Source organism: Anoplolepis gracilipes, chromosome 2 (genome assembly GCF_047496725.1).
Source record: "Anoplolepis gracilipes chromosome 2, ASM4749672v1, whole genome shotgun sequence".
Classification (NCBI taxonomy): Eukaryota; Metazoa; Arthropoda; class Insecta; order Hymenoptera; family Formicidae; genus Anoplolepis; species Anoplolepis gracilipes.
Genome location: NC_132971.1, coordinates 11750054 through 11765025, shown reverse-complemented (window position 1 = coordinate 11765025; position 14972 = coordinate 11750054). Strand labels below are relative to the sequence as shown.

Here is a 14972-nt window from a genome sequence, read left to right as displayed (position 1 = left end):
ATAAATATTGTGTATGCGATCTGGGCTAACTATAGAGTAAATTTTCGTAATCAAGTGTGGCAAGTGGGCCCACTGATAATTGAAGATTGACATTACCATGTGGAAATAATTACACAATACCGACTATCGATAAAGATTTACTTACCTACAGCAAGTATTGAGTTTTATCAATTATACTTATATTTATCTTTTGATTATTTACAGAGGGAAGCAGTTGTTCAAAATAAATGGACGTGAAAGGCAAGTACGGTCGTGTTTTTTGATTTTATCGAAACTCTGAGCGAATTTTGCTCTGGCTGGTATCTCAAAAAGTTTGAAATTTTCGCAAAATACGCCACGTGGGAATTTAATCAAAATGAGTAAGATTATATTTTTCTTCATATCCATTTTTTGGAATTAAACATTATTCTTATACAAAATTTATCTTTATACAAAAGATTTATACAAACAAAGAAATAATAACGTTATCTTTTGTATAAAAAGTGAGAATTATATAATTTAGAATTTTTATAATTCTTATGAGTACAATAAAATCTTTCTTTTGTTTCTAAGTTTTATGGAATGGCATTAATTGCCATCATCATTATTACTGCATATGATGGATGGTTACTTTGTTTACAGGAAAAACAAAAAGATCATATAATACCCGAAGTATGAGAGAGAGCAGCAATGATATATTTTTATCGCAAAGTCAATCTGGCTCAAGCAGTCAGACTAATGTATTATCGCAACGAAATAGCAAATACTCATCCCAAATAATCCCAGAATCACAGTTAATAAGCTCGCAAGACATGGAAGCACAAGAGAAAATGCAATTAATCAACAGTGTAATAAGATATGTGTTTGCGGCAGATAAAAGCAAACATCCTATACAAAAGAATCAAATTATTAAGAATATACTGAATGGAAATGGCAGATTGTTTCGTACAATTATAGAGAAAGTAAACAGGGAATTGTCTGAGGTATATTTGTCTATATATTTTAATTATTATATATTCTCATTTATATAATTGTGTAATCTGTGAAGAACAAATTATTTTGACATAGGAGTTAAACTGAATATTTTTTAATAATTTTATTCTTAAAATTATATAAAATACTTTTAAAAAAAGAGATTTATATTTTAAAGGTATTTGGATTCGAACTGATGGAAATCGAAAGCAATAGATACATACTGGTGAATAATATAGAAAACAATCTTCCACATCTCATTTTCCATAATAGCAGTAAACAGTTGCTATTGTATCTTATTCTTACTCATATTTTTATGTATGGTGAAGCATGTCCAGAAGGTGATTTTATTTGAGAGTTTTTTGTTAATTTATTGCAAATACATAATAATGATTTGAAATTTGACTCAATAAATGTAAATATTATGAAATATTTCTACAGATATATTGTGGAATTTTCTCCGCAGTCTGGGCATCATAACTAACAATAATTTCCAAAATGAATACTTTGGTGATGTGAAACAATTGATGACAGTAGTAAGAAATATTATAATTATTAATTTTATTGCATACAGAATAGTGCATATTTAAACTTTATTTATCACATACAGGATTTTGTAAATGAGAGATATCTTGAGAGAAAATATGTAGATAAAAATGATCTGTCAAAATTGGAGTATAAGTGGGGATCTCGAGCAGAAAATGAGCTGACTTATCGCTCTGTCTTGGAATTTGTGTCAAATGTAAGTTCTAAATTATATAATATATTTACAATGATTTTTTTATACACACACTTATATTGATATATGTGTATAATATCTTATGATTTTTATATGAAAAACATCATAATTACATATAAAAAGTCTTAATTCTTATTAGATATGTTAAATTATTATATATTTATATATTTTTTTTTTATTTTATATTTATTTTTTAATTTTTTTAAATATAGTTGAAATCTAAATAAATAATAATATTCCTGACATCTTTTTTCTATTATCTTATTATATGAAACATAATGTCATATATTAATATACATATATGTAAATTACAGATATATGACATTTCTCCAAATAAATGGAAATTACAATATAATGCTATGATTGAACAAGAAGAATAAAATAAAATTTATGATATTTATTTAAAAAAACTAAAATGTTATGTAAATGCATTATTATTATCTATTCTTTTTCCATCTTTATTTTCATAAAATTATTTACCAAAGAAAACTATAAGAGACACAGAGAACAAGAGATATGAAAAATATGTAAGACGCAGTATTGAGACAAAAATTTTAATAAAGCAATATAACTTTTATATATATAGGATATTTTATTTCCGTTGAAAGACATGTATATAATTAAACAGTAATATTGTATAGTATTTTTAAATGTCTCGTCCCTGACAAGCAACCCTAAAACTGCAGGGATTAGAGTTTACCTAGGATCTTCAAGTTCAAATAAAAACACAAAGACTAAATCGCGCGCAAAATACGTCGTATATTCGTATTTATTTTTTTGAAAATATTTGAAATAACTAAATTATTTAATTTATTTAATAAATGTATAAAATACTATATATTTATATTATATTAATATATAATAAAGTTAAATAATTTAATTATTAAATATTTAAGTGATTATTACATGTTTTTATCAATTATTTTCATAAAAATCATAAAATAAATCGCACTTGTCGAAATTTAGATAGAACATTTCTAAATTTGTGTCATCATCAGAAAAATTTGTTCTTTGCATATTAAAATCGCTTTCTAGTTATAGTTATAGATTAGTTTTGAAATTTGATTTACGTCCTGCATTCGTGCTCGATCGAGAGAAAAAGAGGAGCAAGAAAATTTCAAGTTTTTTCCTCCTGGTACCATATATCTATTCGTGCCATTTACCTCACCTCACCCTCAATATACTGAAGGGGAGGAACGCCGGAAAAGGTGGGGTTGTGCGGAACGGAATCTGTGTCGCGCCGGGTCGGCCACACCACACCGTCGCCGGGATCGCGCGCTCTTCCCAGTGTCAGTGTTCACCCAGCCTTCGCTGTTGCTCGGCGGCGTCGTCGCCCACGCGTCTCTTCCGTCTCTCGGAGTCACGGCGGAACACACGCGTTGGAAATCCACGCGCGCCGACCCGTACCACTGCCGTACATCCGTACCCGCGCGCGGGTCGATAGCACGGAAAACTCGAACTTTGGGTACGTTGCACCTGCCCCGGGAAAAAAGATCGGAGGATCGTCGCGCTTTCGATTCAACGACCTGATTTAGTGGTCAATGAGAAATTTTTTTTTTTAACATTAAATATTAAATTTTTTTTCTTTTTACGAGACTCTTGCGTGTAGACGGAAATGTGGATTATGCGAAATACGTAGAAAAGAGAGTTTTTAATTAAAAATGATAAAACACGCTTTAGATTCACGTTAAATGTTTTTAGATACTTTATATAAGAGATATTATTAGTTGTCTTTTTTATTTCATTTGTAAAACATTTTTTTGTATGCTATTTTATAAAAAACTTATTTAAAAAATAGATATCTCTTCTCATAAATTTTTTTCCAAAAAATATATATACGATCCTCTTATATATCACTTTCGTTACCGAAAAACGTATAAAGATATTTACAATATTTCGATGCTATGAAAATATATTATTTTCTTATGAATATATAATTAGTATAAAAAGTGTTATTAATAAATTTTCAATAACATATTTTATTGCTACCATTTTATTAATATTACAGTATTTTGTAGATCAGGTTAATCGATATAGAGTTATACATGTACAATATAATATATAAGAAATTAATTGATATGTAAAAATATTTGTATTTTTGTATTTTTTTAAGCATTTCTAATAACATCACGCGCGAAATTTTCATCGACCAACGATTCTAAGGACCAACCGATCCTCTGTGATATTTTGTCGAATAATTTCACAAGAAAATTCAACATCAAAGGGCGCGTAATTCACGTTTCTAACGGTAAGTGACGAATTAAATCATTGCTAATCGATTAAATCAATGATGATCAAACACAAAAAATAATAAGGAAAGAAATTTTTTTTTAATTTTGCATTACAATAATTCAATTGTGATATTAAATATGAATTAATAAAAAATAATAAAATTTACAATTAATAAAATATACTTTCCTTATATAATATTTACTTATATTATTTTTTGCTTACTAATTATATTTTTAATTAAAAGATATATGTTAATCAAATTTCGAAAGAAAGTAAAGAGAAAATTCAACAGATAGGTACTATATAGTTTACAGACATCTTATACTATATTTACTCATGAATTATGTGCAATATGAATTATATCTTGAGCGATCAATATACTTTCCGGATCACTTAAGCTCAATGATTATTAATTTGATAAAAGGTCTTTGACGATACTATTATATATATTAACGCAGTTTTGTATGAACATATATCAAATTCATATCGTTCTAAGCATTTCATTTACATGCACAACGTACAAAAAAGAATATATTATAAAATTTATATAAAATATAATAAGATTTACACAAAGAAAAATATGTTAATCCAATGATGTAATATTCTTGAGACCAATCTTTCTTTGTACTATTAGTCACTTTATGCAAATAGACTTTGAAAATATGCTTGAAAATTGAGATAGAACATCTTGATGAGATAAATAATAGGTGTTTTTAGCGGACGCGTTTATTCGCTTCATATCGATCTGGAATTTCGAGAGCGATATTAATAGCGAGACGATTCCGCGCTTAATAATGTATTCATGTGTATCTTTCGCGACGATAACTCGCAATAATTTGCTTCGATTGTGAAATTAGATTGCGAAAGGTCAGAGGAAAAATCCGACAATTTATAAAAGCTTGTTAAAGAAAACACTTTTCTCGAAGAAAACGAAGTGTCGAGAGCCAATTAAAAAATTTTTTTCCTTTTATCGTTCCCCTTTTTTTTACAAAGATAAACGCTGACAATTATAAAACCAGAATATCTTCTCTCTCTATCATCGCAATAATACATATAAAAGATGCTTTTTTTAGTAAACTAATGAAAAGAATAAATTAGTTTAATTAAAAAAAATATCTTTAAGTTTGAAAAATAAAATTATATTATAAAATTAATTTTATAAAAATTGCATGTTTATATTATTTATATATTTTTTGTATTGTGAATGATCTTCTTCGATATTTCATTATATTATTAATAAATTAAATAAACCGACACACATACGCGCGTTAATAAACTTCCTTATAGGAAACAAATATTAAAAAAGAATTAAAATTATATTTAAATTCTTTTTAACAGATATTTAGTATTTAATATTATTTATAATATTTATTATTTAATAAAATATTATTCCATATCTAATTTTGTTAGAATAATTTATTGTGATAGTAATAAAAATGTCTCATGATCAGAGAGTTGAAAGTTAAATTGAATATTGCATGTAAGTAGATAAAAGAGGCAAGAATACAATTTTAAAGGATTTATAAATTCTCTTATAAATAAATCATATCCTTAAATTTTCTTTAAAAAAATTTGATCTTTCGAAACAAATGTATACCTATTTAACTGTTGTCAGGCTAAATCGAAATTTATTGTCACCCATATAATATAACTAGTGTCTCGCGCGTACAAGAAAGTTGTGAAAAAATATGGAACAGTCAGATAAAAGTTTCCCGTTAAATATTCATGAATTAATCTTACATAAAAGCATTGAAATAGCTTCTAATAATTAGAATACGCTATAGGGGAACAACAGCATTTCACCAGACACCAAGCTGGGACCAAGCAACAGCGCGAATAATCCAATTAAGAGATGTTCAATCTCTACCAAAGCCTAAACAAGAAGGACGAGAGCGATGGGCAGCGAAGCCGCGAGTCGGAGGTAACAGGCCATGACCGATTCTGTCAGCATCGCAACGGTCATTCAAGCACACGTCGCCGTCGTAGAGCTGTCAATCGTAGAACGCAAAGCGCCACCGAGTTGAATGCCAGGGCGATGAGCACGGCTCGGGGTTCACTGCGACGGGGTCGCAGCGTGAGCACGGAAGATGAGAACGAGAGCGAAGACGACAAGGGTCATCAGCTGGCGAACAAGCTAGACAATCTGGCGCGGCTGCTCTTCAGCCGTGTGTCGGCGGCGCGAGGATATAAGGATCAAGGCGACGTTAAGTAAGTAAAGAAAGTCAAGTCAGAGAGAGAAAATAAATTATGGATCTTATAATTTATGAGTTATGATAGAAACTAATAAAGTTATAATAGAATTACAAAGCTATAAAATTATAAAAATGATATAAGAAAAAAGTTCAGATTATGAAATTGAAAAAAATTATAAAGAGTTATGAATTATGCAATCGTGAAGATATATAATTGGAAAGTACGAAGCTATAATAAAATTGAGAAGAATTATTTAAATATATATATATATATATATATATATATATATATATATACATATAAGAGATACATATATATATTAGAAATTGAATTTATAGAATTATATATAAATTTATAATAATAAATATTCTTTAAAATTAATATCTTTGTAAATAGTATAATTATTTTTTTTTATATATAAAAATAATATATTTATAATAATATTTTATATTTATATTTTTAATATAAAGTTGATTAAAATTTCCTTTTCTATACTTTGCAATTATAGTTAGATTTCTGTAGAAGAGAAATATGTAATGTGTCAAACGTGAAATATAAGTCGCGACATAATGTTCAATTTAGCTATCAGTCTCCCAGAAAGCAAAATATGCAACCATTCCTCGATCAGAAGATTATCCCTGCAGGCTATGTATTATGCATATATGTATAGCAATAGTATACTATTTATCTCTCTATTATACTCTCTCTCTCTCTCCTCCGTTTCGTATTAATTACTTGTTGCTTCAAAACGTAATCAACAAGCATTTAGTTGATTGACGATATCACGTCGCTTTAAATTAATAATCCTCTCACTTGATCCAGTGACATCCTGCCATATGTTGTTTAATATTGCCTACTATGACATCATACTGTATCAACTGCTACAAATCAACTGTTACACATTTACTGCTACGTATTTTCGATCATTCGTGTTTGTTTGTAAACTGTGGACGGATTTGTCGAAATTGATTCGAACATTCAGTTCTTCTGTTCAATTCTTCGACATAAGAGTCTGAATTTTCCTTTTTCATGGACCTCAACATCGCCTACATATAATTATACGTCGTTTCATGCAAATGTAATCTTAATCAATAATGAACTGTCAGGATAATCATCGTGAATTTACGATAGACAACCGACCTCGAATAGACGGAAATTTCCGAATTGCTGTGCGCAGGTAAAACGCTGAAAGGCAAATATGCACACACACAAAGTGTTTGTTTGTTATTATACATTATATACATTTCGATTTGTTATATTTCAAAATTTTTTCATCACAAAGGAAGTCCCTTTCATTTTTTTTTTTTTTTGTAATTTTGTAGACAAATTCGTGTAATTATTTCTTTTTATTTATTTTTTATTTTCTAATAATTTAGAGCAGCGGCAATAGAGTCCACTCTGTAGTCTTTTTAATTCAATTAAGGTCATTGTATGACGATCTTTTTCTTTTTTTTTTTTTATTGGATGAAACCCTTTGCAGTCACAGAGCAACGTGGCGCGATAGTGGCAGGCATCGTAATCCACAACTCGCGAATCTAATCCGCTTTTGTTGCGGTCAGAAGCGGCATAATAATGCACAAGAATTGTCGGCCAAACAAATACAAAACTACACTGCATCTTTCGACGACAGGTAGAGAGTTTTTTATACGATTACGCGTATAAGTTATAAAAAATAATATTAAAATTTTGGAAAATTAAAAAAAACAGGTCATAAAAATGTACGAATATGTGTTTATTTTACTACTTTATTTACTTCATTTTCTCAAGGATACTTTTACAGGGTGTCTAATTTTTGGAGAGACATGGAAACTCTTGAATTCTCAGGGATTTCTATTTTGAACGATCAGAATGTATAGGCTAATTTATTCAATTGCCTGATACATTTAAATAATTATGATGTTTCGCGTTTTATCTTCTCAGCGACAAATAAAATGGAAAAATATAAAAAAGATGGTTAAAGATGATTATGTAATCGAAGAGAATGATCAAATAAAATACATATGCTCAACAGAAACGGGCGTTACACAGCGTTGAACCATGGATCGAAATCTGTCAACGAGGACGGAGTTGAATATATGGAAATGGAGAAAAAATCACGCGATCGAGCTTTATCAATCTGCCGGGATTACATTGATAAAACGCCGCGTTTCGCCCTCATCAAGCAACTCAGTAATATTGGTGAGGCTCTACTGATCGCTCTTTTTTGAGTTCGTTATAGCTGAGTAGAAAAAAATAAAATATAGAGACAAGTGAAATAGTTTAGAAGATAATTACATAAGAAAATTTTAAAAATTATTAAGACCTATAAAACGTCAAGTTTCCGAGTATAAAAAATTGTGATTTTTTTTAAACTTGACTTTTGTCTCTTACATCGAGTGACCTAGTGTCTTCGCAAAGATTTTGTAAAGAAATGCCATTAAAATTATTACGATATAACAGTTAGAATTATATTTTATAGGATCAAGAGTGAACAAATATTGGTTCATGGTGAGGGACACGTCCTTGAAGACTGACAGATTGCTGACTTTGGTGCCATTGAATCGGAACTGCCCGCTATCCGTCTGTCCTTCCACTAAAGATATTTTGAATAATCTGTTCCTAGCCTTACAACACCCTTACATCTGTCCCGTTTTTCACGTTGATTTTCTCGAGTACGAGGACCAAACATACATTGTTCTGGTGCAACCCATCAACCAGGGTAGTCTCAAGGATCTAATATACGGCGTGAGTATCCCGTTCTGGGACAGAAATATTTAAATTCTACAGAGTGGTGAAAAACACTACGCGTACAAATTTTTATTTTTTTACCTGATTTTAAATTGATTTTTGCTTATTTTTCTCTTTTTAAAAAAATGTTAATTTAAGATATTAAAGTTTATTTAAGATAATTAAAGACTGCAATTTTATTATTATTATTTTATTTATATGTCTAAGGAGATTGACTCCCGAAAGACGCATTTTATTTTTAATTATTGAGAACACAAATATCTCTACGGAAGTATATCCTTAGAAAAAGTATATCGTTTGACAGATCGAACGAAACTGCTGGACCGAGGAATGGATTCACAAATATGCTGCGCGGGGTAGGGGACTCACATTACCACAGGTGCAACGGATGGGGCGACAGATTCTGGAAGCACTGGTGTTCCTGAAGGACCGAGGATTTCCCACGGTGACCCATCTCCATTCAGGCAACGTGGTAATCCAGAATGGTGTTGCAAGACTGGCTGGTCTTGAGAATAATCTTCTAGGATTCACTAGTCGAATACATCCCGTCGTAACGTCCCGATTAACGCATTCCACCTCGATTGACGTTATATGTTTCGGTACATATATAACAATATATTTAAAATTTTTAATTAAAAATATCAATTTACTAATATTATTTTCAAAAAAAAACATTTTAACATAAGTTTCAATCATTTTCTAAATCTTATATTTTTTGATAGAATAGATTATATATAATTTATTTTTTTTTTAATTTACCTTTGTATTTCTTAATGTAAAATGAAATATTTTTAGATAACGTTACATTATTTTTTTATATTTCAATAGAATATCAAATATTTAAGGTAGGATTTTTTAAATCAAGCTTATTAATATATGTTTCTTTAATAAAATGTATTGGTATTTTTATTTTATTGTAGTATTAAAAATATGTGATACATATTTAATAACGAATTTTTATATAATATTTTTTGCAAAGAGGAGAAAAATGTCCATCACGATTCATAAGATAAATTATACGAAAGATTTTATTATCTTTGGAGAACATTTTATATATTAACAAATGATTAAATAATGTAAGTTATCTTTTATAATTATCAGGGCATATGCTATTCGAAATGTGTGCTGGTTATGAATTATGTACCTTCAGACCATCTGCCGTCCAGTTAGCAGAGATCGAGATGCATCCGCAGGTATACGAATTTTGATAAGAATATTTGGATACAATTTATTTGCACAAACCGAGTATCTTTTTATATATATACTCATACATTTCAATTTTAGGTTCTGAGGTTTCTCGAGTTGATATTTACGGAATCGGAGCATCACTTTACTAGCATAGAGGAATTATTGATCCACGATCTTTTTAGAAATATTGATCTCCGTGAAATGCAATGCGCAGCTGTAACTGTAAATACTTCTTAAACTTTTTTCTTTTCATTTTGATTTTACATAAATGTACCGCTATTAATTAAGGTATATTAATCCAGGTATTTCGTCCGACCCTGACTCCCTCCATAATGAGCCTGCTCGATGATATTAAACGACAAGATGCTGGAAAAGGGTAAGTTTAATTTTGATATTTATGTATATAAAACTCTACTTGCGTATGTATTTGTATGAATTCCGATTCACAAATAATCATTTGTGTTGCAAATAATTTACTTTGCATGCGCAGCTGGCATAAGACACGCTCTATAAGCGATGTCCATTTAACGCGCAGATTTTGGTAATGATCGATCAATTAATTGTGCTGATTAATAAATACAAGATCGAAGAAATATTTTATGTAAGAGCTATTTTTTTCAGAATTATTAATATTGACAACGAGGACGCTACATCACTGAACAGCTTTGAATATGACGACTCCTTACTCACGCAGATATACAACGAGCTTTCACAAACAGCTTTATAATGTGGGAACAAAGTCTACACGTATTTATTATATATATAAATGTACATGTATATTTTATCTCGAATAAGAATGCACTTCCTATTATACACACTTGCAAAGTGCCAAGGAAATGATTATATTATATAACTGCTAATTTTATTAAAGTGCTTGTTTATAAAGAGATTTGTACAATGATAATGTAAAATTGATTGCGTGCTTTCTTCGTGGTCAACGTAATTCATTTGATCCAGATAAAAAAAAAAATTGTAATCTATTAAAAATAATTTTCTGGTTTTGTTGCAATTCTAGGAAAAGATCTAATAATTCCCTTTACCTATTACAAAAAGTCTAAGTTTTCTTTTTTTTCTTTTATATTTATAATTATTTTAAATTACTGTCAGATTATAGTGGAAAAAAAAGAAAATTATAATAAAGGAAATATTGGGAAAAGCGCAAGTTGAACTAAACATCATTCAAGTTTGGGTCATTTCTTTATTATGCTTATCACGCTTAAAACGAAGTAGAAAAAGTACTTGGCATGTCTTAATTTTACTTGAGCTTCTTCTGTGACAAAGAAATAGTGCCTTCATATAAAAAGATGACTCGGATAACGGGTGTAACTAGCAATTGATCTAGCTAGTTTAGTGTTATTTATAACATAGCCAAGTCGTCACCACGAAACAATAATACTCGCTATTCGCAATTGCCATTCGAGGAAATATAAGGCCGGAAACACACAAAAAAACTTCAGCACTATTGACATTTTAAAATGGCTGCTTAAGGTCTCGACCGTGATTGGTCCATTTGCTTATGTTTTAAGTCTTATGGTTTAAGTTTTTTTGTGTTTCCGGCCTAAATCTTTTGTGAAATGCGATAAAATGTCAATTGTTTACGCTATCTATTTGTTCACGAAACTTCCGAAAATACGGTATAATCTTTTTTTTAATTACAACATTTTTCGCGTGTATATAATCGATTAAAAGCGAGGATTATTATTTCTCGGTAGAAAGAAATCTGTGCTGTCATCAGGGTCAGTTGTTATACTAAAAGATTTAACAACATGACGCGCAATTGTAGCTGCGCTTGTAAACCTCAATCGATGGCCACGGCTAAAAATGAGTTGACAAATTACATTCCGCGTTATGAACCGCCAGTTTCGATTTCACTGCCCGGTGTCTCGGGTTCTTCATCGTTGTAGATATTTTCGGCCATTTGCCATACTTGCATTATATTATCCTCTGATACGGAGCATATAACCCATGGTTCATTCGGATTCCATGAAAAATCACTAATCTTCGCGGTATGACCTCCGTGTATAAACTGTAAAAATTAATTTAATTTAAATTCAATAAAAAATTTCAGTAAACATTGTAATTTAAAAAATAATTAAATTTATTAAATATATTTAATATTTACATAATTATGTAAATTAATTATACTAATTAAAAAATAATTATTTAAATTATTAAAAATTCCAAAAGAAAAATCAAATAATTATAAATATTTAAATTAGAAACAAATAGTAGATATTATATTCAAATTCTCTTTCTCAATTAATAATTTTATTCGTCAATTAAAATCCATTATTACCAAAAGTTCGGGTGGTCCGTCTTCAGCATCCTCGCTGGATTGTTCTTCGCCAATCTTACTCAGATCCCAAACATGTAATCGTCTATCTGTACCACTGCTCGCCAATATCGTCTCGTTATGTGGCGACCATTGAACCTGGAAGATCTCGTCTTTGTGTGATTCGAATGAATGTAATTTCAATTTGAGATTTCGCAAGTCCCAAAGTGCTACAGTTTTGTCTGCACTGCCAGTGGCCAATATAAATTCGGAATAGGGATTGAAACTGAGACAATTCACCTCAGCAGTATGAGCATCAACTGTATGACTTGGTTTACTCGTATTGTTGCATCTACACATATTAAAATTTAACAATATACATTATTAAATAATTGCAATTTTAGCAACATTAATGTTAATATTTTAACAGAATGTTGACTTTATAAATATTAATAGAGTAGTATATGTATAATTTTCTTAAAATGATTTTAAATTAAATTAAAATATTTTAAATATTCTTTTTTCTTTTTAAACTCTTAAACTTTCCTATAAAATATTTATTATATATTATTAATTAAAGATAATAATCACCTAGTGTCCCAGATCATAAGTTTCTGATCATCAGCCACTGAACCAAATAGCGATTCATGTAGTAGATGCCAAGCTACATCCTCAACCACAGCAGTATGTCCTGTGAAGATAGTTTTCGCGTCGATAACACGATTCTCCTTCGGTGTGGCATTGATATCCCATAGACAAATTGTATGATCGTCAGACGCACTAAGCAAATACCCATTGAGATTTGGATTCCATGAAAGACCGTAACCTTCCTTTTGATGACCTCGTAATCTGCATGTATGTAATTACAGTTAGCGATAGATATGTAAATATAATTATAATGGCAGTATATTAATGTCTTGTCCATATTTGACATATTGTGTGAATACCTCAAATCTGGATGACATTCTCCATTAGGATCTGGTTTACTCGGATGTTTGGTATAATCAAATACAAGTACATCACTTGAGGGAGTTTTTGTCGCAATCACACATGGATTTTGTGGCATGTATCGTGCTCTGTTGACTTCACCCTCATGATTAATCTTTATCTCAATTTCTATTTTACCACTTACAGAACCAAATCCACCAAATTCGCCTTTCTCATTATCATAATGAGAGGCATCAAATTGTGCATCTTCATTCGGCAGTTGAACACTAGCAATCAACAAGTGATTCTGTTCATCCGAAGTATGAGTGCCAAGAATCAGTCTATGGACTGAATAATCCTTCCCCTCTGGCCGAGTGACATCTGGCAGCCATTGAGCCGTCAAAGAGGGCCACTCCAGAGCGTGTGTCATCACAAGGTCGTATAGAAATGGTGTGTTTTTCTTCCATATTTTATATTCTTCATTAATTATACGTTCCTCGACCGCATCGTCGAAACCCTCTGAACAAATATACCAGCCATTTATTTTGTCACTTTATATGTACAAAAATTATAAAAAATAAATAAATAATAAAATATTAAAAAATGAGATAATAATATATAAATTTAATTGTCACACATGATGATTTGGATATCTGTAAATCATCTAATATGCATATATGTATATATATAAATTTTATATTATTATAACTGTACATATAAAAATGCATAATTAATAACATAAGTATGCAATTATTTTATGCACACTTTAAAGTTAAAAAGAATATCTAATATTTATGTACAATTTATAAATTAATGCTCCAATATTTTAATTACACACATTCCACGACAAAGTTAAAGGAAAATTTCTCATCGTGGATGAAATTCATTCTTAATTTCAAGCAATTTCGCTCAAGTACTTGTAAGGACATGGCGTGTTCAACCGGCTTGTTATATAGTCGGAAACATTTACTATATTGTTTAGAAATACCGACAAGGACTCTTTCCAGAATTATTGGCATGATCATTTAAAAGCATTGTATCGAATATCTGCGCTTATTTTCAAACAAGATTGCGTTCTATTCTCCGTAATACGAGCAACGTGGCGGTTTATTATAATATATCAGAGCGTCCTTTTGCGAAAATTGCCGATAGCCTATAATTTGTTTATTATCGTAGAAAAAACGGTCACGAGCACTTGACAAAAAAACACGTGGTTCCTTACCGCCATCCTTGTCCGTCATCATTTATTCCTCCTGAATTCGTAAAAGACGCAAAGGATAATCGAGGTAACGAGGTACCGCTTGGAAAAGGCGGCCCGCCAAAATCGACAAAACACAGCAGAGTACACGGACACCAACGAGAGACGCTCGGTTTAATCCTGTGGAGAGTGGAGAGCAAGTACCGTTCGCAATATGGCGACGGTCTACTGGCTCGGATTTCTATTGGCCGACTCAAAGTGCTTTCCTTTTTATGGATTTTACCATAGGAATGGACAAGTTTCCAGAAAAGTCGATACATGTAAATATTATTTTTAGATACAAATTGTTATGAAAAAATAATCAGCTGTTATTATTATGAGAAATATTTATTTGCTATAACTTTTTTCTATTATTATCAGATACAAATTTTTTTCTTTTTTTAGACTTTTTTCTAGATTAATTTTTTTTTAATTGCATATATATATATATATATATATATATAGTATATAGCACTTGTTTTTTTTCTCTATGCTTTATGCAAAGC

At 30.1% G+C, this 14972-nt stretch overlaps 3 protein-coding genes across 5 annotated transcripts; 2 read left to right on the top strand and 1 right to left on the bottom strand.

Moving 5' to 3' along the window:
• The first annotated feature begins 204 nt into the window (after positions 1-204).
• On the top strand, positions 205-2435 carry LOC140662764 (non-structural maintenance of chromosomes element 3 homolog). Its single transcript, XM_072886395.1, has 6 exons — positions 205-359; positions 622-962; positions 1130-1292; positions 1393-1487; positions 1562-1693; positions 2005-2435. The coding sequence occupies exons 1-6, from the start codon at positions 356-358 to the stop codon at positions 2068-2070; spliced, it is 801 nt and encodes a 266-aa protein (XP_072742496.1). The 5' UTR covers positions 205-355; the 3' UTR covers positions 2071-2435.
• Positions 2436-2923: 488 nt separating this feature from the next.
• Slob (Slowpoke binding protein) lies at positions 2924-12057 on the top strand. Of its 3 annotated transcripts, XM_072886387.1 has the most exons (11): positions 2937-3155; positions 3804-3938; positions 5707-6130; positions 8127-8293; positions 8574-8839; positions 9147-9441; positions 9944-10035; positions 10127-10252; positions 10333-10406; positions 10521-10571; positions 10652-12057. In XM_072886387.1, coding segments are annotated over exons 3-11 (1428 nt in total). In that variant the 5' UTR covers positions 2937-3155; positions 3804-3938; positions 5707-5774; the 3' UTR covers positions 10653-12057. The 3 variants fall into 3 exon arrangements, with proteins under 3 accessions (XP_072742487.1, XP_072742488.1, XP_072742489.1); XM_072886386.1 differs by lacking the exon at positions 10521-10571 and having other exon boundaries at positions 2924-3155; XM_072886388.1 differs by lacking the exons at positions 2937-3155; positions 3804-3938; positions 5707-6130; positions 10521-10571 and adding exons at positions 6859-7292; positions 7596-7745.
• Caf1-55 (chromatin assembly factor 1 p55 subunit) lies at positions 11209-14606 on the bottom strand. The gene is made up of 5 exons (XM_072886389.1): positions 14452-14606; positions 13250-13748; positions 12894-13151; positions 12327-12654; positions 11209-12056 (listed from the first exon to the last, which is right to left on the bottom strand). The coding sequence occupies exons 1-5, from the start codon at positions 14471-14473 to the stop codon at positions 11877-11879; spliced, it is 1287 nt and encodes a 428-aa protein (XP_072742490.1). The 5' UTR covers positions 14474-14606; the 3' UTR covers positions 11209-11876.
• Between the last annotated feature and the right edge of the window lie 366 nt (positions 14607-14972).